Here is a 13036-nt window from a genome sequence, read left to right as displayed (position 1 = left end):
GGTAAGACAGAGACGAAGTATAGACACACAGACACATTAACAAACACGAGACAGCTCTGCTGTAATCAGGAGGGAAAGAGGAAAGCTATGTAAGTGTTCCATACAGTGAATGTCTTTACGTGAATCAGTGTGCATTGAATAATAAGGAGGATGTGAGTTGATCCATTAATGGGAAAATTCAGCTTTGTGCATTTTGATCCATTTTTCCTGAATGATGCCATTGATAAGAAACATGTTTGTCTGTTGATTTCTGGGGGGGGGGGGGGGAGGTCGGAATCGAGGAACAAGGCTAAAAAAGCAGATAGTAATACAATATTCACAGCTCCAGGCAACATGACAAATGGTGTAGACGAATAACGGATGAAACACTTTTTCTTTTTTCGTTCACTAAGTGTAGCGGCACCGGCTCCCCGCTTCATATACTAGTATATTATAAACATGGTGTGGAGGAGGGTCCCCCCTCCCGCACTTGTTTGTGCATGTATACGGAATACATAGGGCAACATAGGGTGTAACTATTTTGGGTCCCCACTTTTTTTTTTTTTACCCCGGAAGTGGTAGTACAAAAAAAAAAAAATAGAATGAAACCTTTGAGCCCGGTAAGGCCTTTTTTTTTTGGCGCTAAAGATTTTTTTTTGTTTTCTTTTGTTTTGTTTTGCTTGATTTTTGCTTGTTAGCTCATGAAACCGGAAGTGCCCCCCCCCCCCCCCCCCCCACTTTTGAAAACGTGGCGTCGGCGGTAAACCTACAGACAAAATGGAAAGCTGATACATTGGATATGCACAAATCACTTTCGCTTCTCTCTATATCTTTCTTTCTTTCGTTATTCATTTCTTCCTACTTGCTCCTTCTGGGAGAGATATTGCTTTGTTTTCTTCCATTACAATTACACTTTCTCTCTGCAGCTCTCAATAATACGGCTAGATAAAATTTCACACACCTCTTTTGAAAGGTAGCTTTACAAAAGAACAAAAGTGAAAGAAAGGGATGAGGTATACCTTTTGCTCTTGCTCTTTAAGTAACGCAGACTCCTAGAGAAGGCATAAGAATTCTTTCATACAGTACTGTAAAGTCAAAGAGTGATTTACTTCGCTGAAAACCACGATGGCTGGAGGTACTGCTGTCACGGTTTTGACTGCCCTGATGACTTTGTCATGTATTGCTGGTCACTGGGAACAAACTCATCCCAAATGCTTCTTCTCTTACCCCAGTCCCTTACCGAATGCAGACTGCTCTCACCTCAACCTCTCCGCTGTCCCCCAGACTCTTCCAAGCAACCTCTACAAGCTGGACTTATCATACAACGGCATTGTTACCATCACAGATGTTTCATTTGTCAGATATCGCAAGGTGCAAATCTTGCTCTTGCGGCAGAATGCCCTGAATCGGATCGAAGGGAAATCGTTCGAGTTGCTCCAAGACTTGAGAGTGCTTTATATGAGTTACAACGACATCAGCCGACTTCCAGACGCTCTGTTTCATAAGAATTTCCGTCTCTCACACCTTGATCTGACCGAGACTGACCGAGATCCCAAACGACGCTCTTGGGTCTATCAGAGCCATGCAGATTATCTATTTCAGCGACAACCTGATCACAACCATCAATTTTGCTAAGTTTTCTTCATGCAAAAACTATCAAAGATCAATCTAGCCAACAACTCGATCACGCATCTTCACCAAGAGAGTTTTGCTGCCCTCGGAAACTTACGTCACCTGAAGTATATCGATTTGAGCAACAACAATCTCTCTACATTCGACGTTACGGCCTTCATGGGAAATTATAACATCACTGGCATATCCATCAAGAGTGCAAATATCCATACCATTACCCCCCTGACACACGATGACAAACAGCTAGACATTCCTCTTTTGAGAAATATTAGTCTGAGTCAAAACGAACTCTCTCAGATCCAGAGCAACGCATTCAGGGGGTTCAGAAACCTGCGTTATTTGGACCTCCAGGACAACCAGTTAACCTTAATCACTAACGCTTCATTCTGTGGATTGAATTCCCTCACCTCCTTGAATTTGGCTTGGAACAAACTTTCACATTTGCCTCTTTCTGCGTTCGCATGCACCAAGAATCTAAAAACTCTCTGGCTGTCCAGAAATAAGATTACAGTGTTAAATCCGCTTGTGTTATATGGAGTTCCCTCTCTACAATATCTTGATCTTTACTTTAATAATATAGAGAATCTTGCAGGACCGTGGAATCTACATTCCTTACAGCGACTCCACCTGCAAAGAAACAGACTAGTTTCTTTGAATGAAACTGCGTTTCAAGGAATGCCCAATTTGCACAAAGTTAACTTGAGCCAAAATCTAATCACAAACATAACGAAAGATACATTTGTTAGACTCAAATTTCTGGAATCTATTGATTTGTCTCTACAATCGCCACTTACACTAAATGGTACTTTTGCAAAATCGAGGCACCTCAAGTACATAAACCTGAAGGGAACTCCGATTCAGTTTTCGTCACTAAATCAATTTACAATTGCAAGCTCAATGAGTATACTAGTCATGTCAAGGACAAAGTTAACTACCAATCACCTGGCAAGTAAGAGTCAAAATTTGTCTGTTTTCTCCGGGTTAGAGTCACTAAGAGACCTCGATCTATGGGGAAATGGCTTGAATGACTTGCACAAGTTTCCTTGGGTTTTCCAACCGTTACGCAAACTGGAAAAGATTAACCTAAGTGATAATAAAATCACTGTTTTGACAGCAGGGATGTTCTATCACTTATCATCCCTAAAAGAACTAGAGTTATATGCAAATAAGATTAAGACAATCCACCCACATGCTTTCAAAGGACTGGGAATCTTACAGGACTTGCTTCTGCAGAATAATATAATATCTCTGTTTGACAAAAATCTACTCACTGATACGCCGAATCTCACAAGGTTATACCTTCACACAAATCAGCTCACTTCGATTTATGCAGACACGTATATGCCAGAGAAACTCGTGCGCCTTGATATCTCCCGCAATCCTTTCACTTGTGACTGCAGCTTGGCGTGGTTCCGAAATTGGTTCCAAACGACCAGCGTTAATACTTCCCCCGATAATGAAACCCTGTGCGCGCAAACTTCCTTCAAACAGCTTGTGAACCTGCCTCTTGAAGCATTCCATCCAGACGACTTTTGTGGAATCAACGTACCACTCATCCTTGGACTCATCCTTGGCAGTATCATGGTTACCTTGCTGGGACTTTTGATTTTGACCAGGAAACGCTGGTGGCTGAACTATAAGATCTTCGTGCTAAAACGTTTTGTCCTAGGATATAAGCAACACGAAGCAGACCGACAGGCAGATGACTATGAGTATCAGCTTAACATCATGTATCATGATAATGATGATGACTGGGTTCATGATGTCCTGAGACCTGCATTGGAAGAGAGGATGCCCCATCTCCAACGGGTTGCCTATGGCAACGACGCTCTCAGGGTGTCAATGTATTACATCGATGCTATCTACCACATCGTCGAGAACAGCTACAAGACTGTCTTGTTGCTTAGCAACCAATGTACTGATGATGCCTGGTTCATCACCAAGGTCAGAGTGGCCCTGGAGCATGTGAATGAAACAGGACTTGACAAAGTCATCCTGGTATTTTTGGAGGACATACCAGATGAGAGGCTGCCCTACCTGGTAAGACTCTTTTTGAGCAGAGACAGACCTAATCTGCTCTGGACTGAGGACCACCATGACCAGAATTTGTTCTGGGCCTATTTTGAGAAGTGCATGCTGTCAAATAAACAGATCAATCATGCTCTTCCGATTTGATTGGGATTCCCTAATATCTCTCTACCGATCATTATTATGTAAGAATAATATGCTTTGAACACAAAAGTTCTTTCCCGCATGAAAGCGTTATACACTATAATAGTTCAATTTAATGAATACTGATAAGCTGCAAGATTAAAAAAGATCATGCTGTTTCATGTGAACAGTTATGTCATGTTTTCTAATTATGAAAAAGAACATGTAAAATAAAGAGTTACATATCGTGAACAACGTAATAAATACGACGAAAATTCTCATCACTCCAGAGCTGTAAAGAAATAGGGTCTACATGAATTTGTTTCGTACAAGATATGACCCAAAACATAAAAAAAAACAGGCCGCACAAAGTTGTGAATACATTGTAACATCGTACTAAAGTGACAATAGAGAATACTTTATTACGTATCAAGAAATTTTTCAATTCACCTGTTGTTGTAATAATCAAGACACTCCTTACATCATTTTATCAAACGTTCGTTTCAGTATTTGTTTTTAATTGATATCTTTACATACTGTATTAAATTATGTTATCACTGACTGTTATATTCTGTAATCTTATCTGTTTATCGCTATATGAGTCGTGTAAAAATTATAGATAAGTTTGTTGTATATGATGCTCTCTATCACACGTTCTATAATATTTGTACTACATGGAAAAAGTGAGAAGAATGACATTATTATTGCCTTTCGATTTATGTTCAATATCTAATCATTTACTCAAAGACTTTAGTGACTTAACAGAAGTCTACAAGAATCTTCAGCAAATTGAAGGAGGCAAACTTAACCAGAAGAAGAAGAAGAAGAAAAAGAAGAAGAAGAAGAAGAAGAAGAAGAAGAAGAAGTACATGTAGTAGTAGTAGTAGTAGTAGTAGTAGTAGTAGTAGTAGTAGTAGTAGTCCCGGGTGTGGTGAAGGGAACGTGGCCTGCAGACGAGCCCCGAACCCTCACTTGCACTTTTCGATTTCTTCAAATAAAATAGCCACACAAATAATACATTCTGTAACAAGCAAAGTCAAGAAATTCATGACTTCCAAAGGGCCCCATTTCAGGACCCCAAACCCCACCTTCATCCCAACACACACATGAATTCCGCTGCCCCCTGATTTGAATCTCAATTTGTTAAGTGTACATGACATTGTGTATAAATCATGAGGATTTGGTAGAATCATTTTATGTACTTAGATTTACTATGGTTTTGGTAGATGTTCTTATCGTGCGTGTAAAATTGCAAGTGTATTTGGTCTTATTGTTTCTGACATCCCTTCGTCAATATCAATTGTGCATATAACGCTGAACGTCACTTTGTTTATTTCGTAGTAACTTTTATAAATATGTTGAATATGGACTATTCGGACCTGAGTCACTATTTGTTTTACTTTTTATGAGTTAAATCTTTGATGTATTCGTAATTCTTTTTCAGCCATATTAATGTTCTAATTCCCATCACATTTTCTCGGCTTTATTTTCATTTCATTTTCCTCTTGTACGTGTGCATGAATAAAAATATAAAAGGTTGTATGTATAAATATTATGGTATGCACACACCTGTACTCAGTGCATCTTATAATCCAGGGTAGCCTCTTCAGTGTTGCCACTGCTCTACCAGAGAGCCCTGCCATTATTATCACCCCAGCGTTGCCAGGTGCCCATTTATACACCTGGGTCATGAGGGGCATTGTGGGTAAAAACATCTTGTCCAAGGACGTAAGCACTTGGCGGGAGTCGAACTCGGGTCCTCCGATTGGGAGTCGAGAGACTTATCCACTATGCCATAGCACCCCCATGGTGATGTTCGTTATTCCTAAGGTTCGTTAATCTTAAAATAAAATAAGGTTCATTGATCTGAAAATGAAAAGACTCCCTGAAAAAGGAACTCTGAGGTCGGTAGACCCTCCAGACGTATGGGGTGATCTTAATGGTTACAGTCTTACTAATACATAATGGTCAGTTGCCATCTTTTTTCTTCTCACTATTTCAATTAAACAAGGACATACATTCTTATCCCACGAGACAATCTGATAAGTTTCATTTATATAAAATCCTAAAACAGTCACGGCTCTGAAATCTATCAGGCACACCAGACCTGATGTTTGGAACTATATTCCTTCTGAAATTAGAAGTTTAAAGTCCATGTATTCTTTTAAGAAAGCTGTAAAATCATTGTTACTCTTTCGATATCAGTGATTTCGTTGTCATCGTTAGTGTATAATAAACGAAATTCCTTCGTAGAAATATCGCCGCATTTCATCTATTATGTAATCATGTAGCCAACCATAAACTGTAACTGTTCACCTGTACCTCGGTGAGAAATATTTTGTCATGCCTTACTGATCAGTGATCCAGGTGAACTAACTTTGTGTAAGTAGTGAAAGCAGACAGACCTCTCCTTTCCCTTTTTCCTTTCTACTATCCTATCTCTACGCAAGTCATCCCTCCCTCCTATTATTTCTATGTGTATTATGTACGAGAGCTGCACTCAAATCAAGCCACGCTTTAATCTTTAGCTCTATACTGTATTATTCAATATAGGTTGTATTGCTAATACGTTTTTGCTGTATACATTGTGTAAAGGCAATGAAGAAAAAATACTTTGTTTACAACTGATGGTTATGTATTACAGACATAACCATCAGTTGTTAACAAAGTATTTTGACTCCAACCATGTATGTATATATAAATGTACATGTATGCACGCTATGATTATACAGGAATCAATAAATCAAATAAATCAAATCAAATCAAATCAAATCAAACCAATTCGTTACTAAGGTCCATCAGTCCGAAAGTGAAGAAAAGGCACGTTAATGTTAAGGTTCGTTAATCCGAAAATAATTCTGGTCGGTTTGCTGTAGAATTTCTATGTAGGTGTACTTCACTTTGCTATTAAAGATGAAAGAGAAGTAATGGGAATGGTCCCGTAGAGAAACATTTTGTGAATCAGAGCAGGTTCCGAATTAACATAGATTTGCCTTATTTATCACTTCAACAATTCTTTATAACAGTCGTGAAACAATCACCAAACATGTTCATGTACTGTAAAGTAAAAGTAATGAAAGTTAGACACCATTTGGTGGACAGAGTATAGACAAAGAAGTGAAAACATGAAAGCGAATTAAGAAGAAGAACAAAGAAGAATATGGCCGGCAAATTTGGAAAGTGCACGATATATTACTATAATATTCTTCACTTCCTGTTATCACTGTCGTTATGGAGTACATTGTGGTCGTGTGCATAATGTGCAAGGCCCTGTTTTATAACGAGTTAAAATTGATTATATAGTTAATTTCAACAGTAAGTCTATGGCAATCTGTATGGAAAGGAAATATTATCTTTTGAAAAAACGGGGCCCAGGAGTCGTGGCCTACAGGGCGATAAGAGTGCGAGATTATAGTATAGGGACACACGGAGTCATCCCAGGAGACCGACACCTACGAGTCATACCGCTCATGAGTTCAACGTTGAGGAAAAGTCCATGAGTCATACAGACCAAGAGTCATACAGTCCATGAGTTCAACGCTAGGCAAATAAGGGCCATGAGTCTGGCACTGAGCAACCAAAGCCCACAATTTCAAACAAAGCCCACGAGGTTGACTCTATACAAGAAAAAAAAAAAGACCTGCGAGTTCGACACTAGGCACAAAACGTCCCATGAAACCAACATTATATCACGTGGCTCAATATGTCCATCTCGTGAGCTCTCTTTTTCTTAGTGTGGAACTCATGGGTCTTGTTTGCCTAGTGTCGGACTCATGGGCCTTATTTGCATGAATTATAATTTCGAACTCATGGGCTTTATTATTCGTGGGCTCCGGGACTCTGGGAACCCATGACTCGGGAGCTATTATGACTCGGGAGCTATTATGACTCGTGACGTGCACCCAGGGCACAGTATACTCTGTGTGTGTGCGTGCCTGTGCGTGTAAATATGTTTGCAAAAAACAAGAGAGCTAGAGATCATCTTCACAATTATTCTGCGCAGTGCCGATATGCTTTTGAAAGCAATACTAGGGCCCGAATTCATGAAGGTGGTACAATCTTGTCCATGGTTTAAACTATTGATAAAGACGGTAGTTTTGTAAGAGGGGCCATTCAAGTGTCGTATGGCCTATTTCGTTACGAAATCAGTCATTTCGTTGACAAAATGATCATTCGTTAAAGAAATAATCATTTCGTCGACGAAATGTTAACATTTTTGTAACGAAATGAACATTTCGTCGACGAAATGACTGATTTCGTAACGAAATAGGCCATGAGACACTTGTTGCCCCATACAAAACTACGGTCTTTATCCATGGTATAAACCATGGACAAGATTGCACCTCCTTTGTGAATTCGGGCCATTACACATGAGGTAGAGGCATCACGTTATAGCTCGATAGCTCAAAACGTAGTATTACCCATTATCAGCTGGATTCAGGTATAGGACAGTAATAATAATTTCGTGAGTACTGGTATGTAGGGGCAGCATATAATGTCAATTTGCAGCAGAGCTAGCGGAAATAACAAGGAAAATGGATAAGGCTAGTACCAAAAAAAAATGATACCGTATATAATCTTTGTTGAATGCAAAAGCAATATTGGTTGCGGCTTCATCAATATAAAGCTGTAATGTACACTTTCAAGTTGATTATTATTGCGATGACTAGAAAGTCACACTCCATAAATTATGATGTTGGTAACTATTCATATCTAACAATGACTCACGAAGAGTGAAATATATATAGCTCTATGAACGCTGATCATATGAAACAATGGCTGTTAAAAGTGAATCGTACTCCGTCTGATAGATGATCAGATCAAACAATGACTGAAAAGTGAAATGTATACTCTCTATATAGCTGTACATTCAAATCTCAGACTATGTACAGCTGTAGACAATTAACTTTCATTTTATAGCTCTGCTACATTTTGACATTAAATGCAGCTGTCTCAGTGATGTTATCCGTATTCATTTCTACTCATCTCTATGTCTGTAATAGTGATATGAATTGATAACACTGTCAGCTTATTGGAGACAACAGTTATTTTCCCTCTCCTTTTTTGTCATTTAAAATTGGGCACAAAAATTATAGCTTTTTATCTTGTAACAAACTCAATGACAACATCAAAGCATCGTCAAATTTGTCACCAAACTTAGCAGGAACTATCACACGAGTGCATGATGGAATATAGATTTGTACAATCCATCCATCCATTCCCCCCCCCCCCCCATACCAGAACCCACTAAAATATAGAATCTTAAAAGAATCAATGCTCTGATATGTTAGTGAACGTTCTTTCAAGTTTGTTTATAACATGTAGATCCAGTGATAGACCATGATTGGTCGGGACCTAGTGGTCAGTTCTCAGTTGTCAAGTTGTGAACTTCTTTTTTACACTACATTGTCAAATTTTCTACTTGGTTGGTATTATTGCCAGTGTGATAGAATTTACAAATGGGTACATGAACCCCTATGTACACTTAAAGCTCATTTTCAAAATTCAGAATATCGCCTAAATTAACCTTATTTATAAATTTCCCAATTTTGGGAAGGAGTTTTGAATTCTTCACCCAACTTATACTTTCATAAACAGGCAGATGTAAGGAAAGTAAAATGAAAAGTCAGTCAAAAAACTTCAATGGGTTGATAGCGTATAGAAAAGAAATGACAAGAAACTGAACTAAAAAAAAAAGAAGAAGAATGAGGAAGGCAGCTTCATTGAATTTCTTTTTCTCATCCCCCTGATATCACTGTAAGGAGCTGACTTAAAGGGGACCTCTGGATGATTTTCAGACTTTTACATTTGAACAACTATAAATTAGTCAAACCGAGTACAGAGTTTCAGAATTTATAGTGATTGGGATAAGTATTGCGAATGTTTTCAAAATTTATTATGAATTGCAATGAACAAGGATGATGACATGACAGCCTCACCATAAGAATGCATGAGTTGGGGCTCAAGGAAGCAGAACAAAAGAAAAAGGTATGCATGGATTTTTCACAGGTGGACTTGTTGAGCAAGCGGTATTGTAATGGATTACACTGCTACATTTCTGAAATATATGAGGCTCTGATGTCATCATTACTGTTCAGTATAATTTGTTTAAGATTTTCAATTTATTGGTTTCTCTGCTCAAGGACCACAATAAATTCCATGGATCTATACATGGAGCGGTTGATTTATGAACTACATGATGTGAAATTATGAAAATCGTCCGGAATGCCCCTTTAAATCTTATTCAAATATCTCTCCAGTTCGAGAGCAAGTTAGAGTAATTTGAATAGGAATTTATTTGTAAAGTGGGTGGAATCCCACATGTGTGTGACAACTATTGTCCCCAGCACCCAGTGCGAGCCGGGGATGTACAGTTAAGTTTGCAGCAGCCAGTGTATGTCAGGCAGGCTCACAAGACAGTGAAGCAGCTGCCACACCCAGTCTTACCAGGGCCAAACTACGGCTGTTAAGGATATAGTGGAGCTTTGTCCACGTGGATAAAGTCTGGAAGCTCGCACGTTCACCGGGCCGAGACTCCACAGGTGTCTCTTGTTCAGCCGCTGCCAGGTTCTTTGCCCGGACTTCCTCGATGAGTTCGAGACACACCCCTCCCATCTACAACAACGCCGATTACATGGGGTAGGATCCGTCGCCTTCGCTGAACCGCGGTCGGCCGGACTTCGCGTCGTCGCGTCGAAGGACGTCGTTGTCGCCCCGACATATTCTCCGAACGACCCGCGTTCACCGCCTCCAAGGACACAAGGCTGTCGTCACACGGAGAGTAAAGTCAGTGTATAGTTTCCCACCATTTGATAAACCGGAACCACAATTTTCGAACTGAACCGAACTGAACCCTGAATCAACATTTGTATTCACGCATATGATTTGCTGTGGCAAGCCACATGTTTACGCCGTTCCATAGGTTAATATTTTGAGAATTTTATCATGTGACAACTCAATAGTTTTATAAGGTACAAAGTATAACATCGGGAATTATCAGTTTCAGGAATTAGACAGCTATTAAAGCATTTGACGCCTGAAATGAAGTCATTCAATTTGGAAGGTATGTCCAAGTTCTGAGCTCAGATTCTGAGCTCAGAGGATTGTTAAAAGATTATAATGGATGTATGGTTTGATTACGTGATTTCACCTCATTAAATGCACTTATGATTTCTATGATACTCCATCTCCTCCGATTTTATTTCATTTTGGGTGGTAAAACAGCCTTATCTAGACTAACGAGTTAGTCCACGTGGTAACAACCTGGGACAATCGCTACACACTATAGGGCTATTTTACTAATTTTACTTGATTATGATGGAATACGTTGCGGGCATCTTCAAGATACGTACATGAGTGTAGACGGGGCAAAGAGATTATTAATTACACCAATTCGATGAGGTGGGACGACTGCTGTTTAATATTGATGTGTAGTTGCACAGTCACTATGCATACCGCCCGCCATATTAAAGGGACATTCCAGACGATTTTTATAATTTCACATCGTGTAGCACATAATCAACAGCTCCATGTATAGATTTGTGGTATTTATCGTGGTGCTTGAGCAGAGAAACATTATTTGAAAAACCTTAAAGGGACGCAGTCCTCACGAAATTTTAAAAAATATGTTGTTGTTGGTACCTCCAATGAACTACTTTCACCAAAAACAAACTTTCAAATCACCAAATAAGCTCGTACATTTTGGTTGAAAAAGTGTGACTCTGCATGGTGAATATGCTAATGAGCAAGTCTTGGCGGAGAGTCATACGTCATCGATGCACAACTCTTTCCAGCGGTGTTCTGCTCGTCATGCGTACGCTCCCTAGTTATTTATAAATACATGTTTACTATTTATTTTTATATTAATTGTATATATAAATAAGCTTGAAATATTTTGTTTGAAATAATAAAACCACATATTGTCACATTTTATGAAAAAATCAGATATGATCATTTTGAACACTTAAATTGATTTTCTGAGGCACGGCTGTCAACTTGAGAGTAGGGCATCAATGACGTTGCACCTTTTGGCAGGCTCTTACACGATCGCTTGCAGGAATTATTTTTTAAAAATCGCGTACGGAGACAATTTTTGATGTCCAAGCGTATAAATTGGTGAAAGGTTATATTTTTTACTCTTCTTAGTTATCAGTACAGAGAAAATCTCAGGACTGCTTCCCTTTAAACAAATTACACTGAACAAGGATGGTGACACAGGAGGCTCACATATTTCAGAAATGTAACAGTGTAATTCAATTACAATACCACTTGCTTGCGAGTTCACCTGTATATAATCTATACATGCCTTCTTCTGTTGTGCTGCTTCCTTGAGCCCCAACTCATGCACATTCATAATGGTCCTGCCATGCCATCATCCTTGTTCACTGCAATTTGTTATAAATTTCCAAAATATTCTCATTCTTCATCCCAATTATCATAAATTCTGAAACTCTGCCCTCAGTATAACTAATATATAGTTAATAAAATGTAAAAATCTGAAAATCATCCGGAGGTGTCCTTTAATTTGCGAGTGTGCTTATGTGTGTGCATGTGTTTGTGTGTATATATGTACCAAAGAAAGTCTCTTTGGTGTAAATATGTATGTGTGTGCGTGCGTGTGTTCTCCAGATCCTATATACCATAATGAATTTAATGAATCATTACATTCAAAATTCAAAATTTAAAAGTTACTATGTTTTTCATTTTTATTCGCAGCATTATTATTATAGACTGATATCTGACTCGACTGATGATGTTGCACATGATATTTTTTTTTCTCTTTCTCTCCCTCAGTGCTTCTACTGTTCTAAGGAATGATCATAGGTCTTGATGGACATTTTTACAACGTATTTGTTATTTTCCTTTACATTCTCAGTTGACAGTTCGTTTGCTTTAATAGATTCGTGATTGCTGTTGGGAGTTGCAAATGCAATGAATGTAACGATTCGAATCACAGAAGGGCATTTGAATGTCATCCATAATCAAGATTTACATGATTAAGTCCCTCAGCTCAAATAAGCATACAACAGTCACATATTCAGTGGCGGATCCAGAGGAGGGCGCAACCGGCGCAAGCCCCCCCCCCCTTTTATTTTTCGTAAAAAACAAAAGAAATAAAAAGAAAAACAATGAAATGGAACCCAGAAGTGGCACCAGAAATATTAGTCACGCCCCCCCCCCCCTTTACAGAATTTCTGGATCCGCCCCTGCATATTTCACAATCATGTGTGAGTAAGTGTACGTCCGTTGTCGGATAAGTCTGCTGTCTTTTCTT

At 38.9% G+C, this 13036-nt stretch overlaps 1 protein-coding gene across 1 annotated transcript; it reads left to right on the top strand.

Moving 5' to 3' along the window:
• Window positions 1–1104: 1104 nt before the first annotated feature.
• Window positions 1105–10232, top strand: LOC139722833 (toll-like receptor 3). The gene is made up of 3 exons (XM_071634128.1): window positions 1105–1548; window positions 3103–3651; window positions 10110–10232. Exons 1-3 carry the CDS (start codon window positions 1105–1107, stop codon window positions 10230–10232), a joined length of 1116 nt encoding a protein of 371 aa, XP_071490229.1.
• Window positions 10233–13036: the final 2804 nt, after the last annotated feature.

This window comes from Diadema antillarum, unplaced genomic scaffold (assembly GCF_040938485.1).
Source record: "Diadema antillarum isolate AM-2024a unplaced genomic scaffold, OU_Dant_1.0 scf00000172, whole genome shotgun sequence".
NCBI lineage: Eukaryota > Metazoa > Echinodermata > Echinoidea > Diadematoida > Diadematidae > Diadema > Diadema antillarum.
The sequence above is the reverse complement of the archived record's forward strand: the minus strand, read 5'-3'. Positions and strand labels throughout refer to the sequence as shown.

Excerpts from the sequence above, each read along its gene's own strand:
- LOC139722833 (XM_071634128.1), top strand. The coding sequence starts at position 1,105 with ATGGCTGGAGGTACTGCTGTCACGGTTTTGACTGCCCTGATGACTTTG. Across the intron at positions 1,549-3,102 it reads ATCCCAAACGACGCTCTTGG|CTTGTGAACCTGCCTCTTGA; the intron begins GTCTATCAGAGC and ends TCCTTCAAACAG. Across the intron at positions 3,652-10,109 it reads ATGAGAGGCTGCCCTACCTG|CACCCAGTGCGAGCCGGGGA; the intron begins GTAAGACTCTTT and ends TATTGTCCCCAG.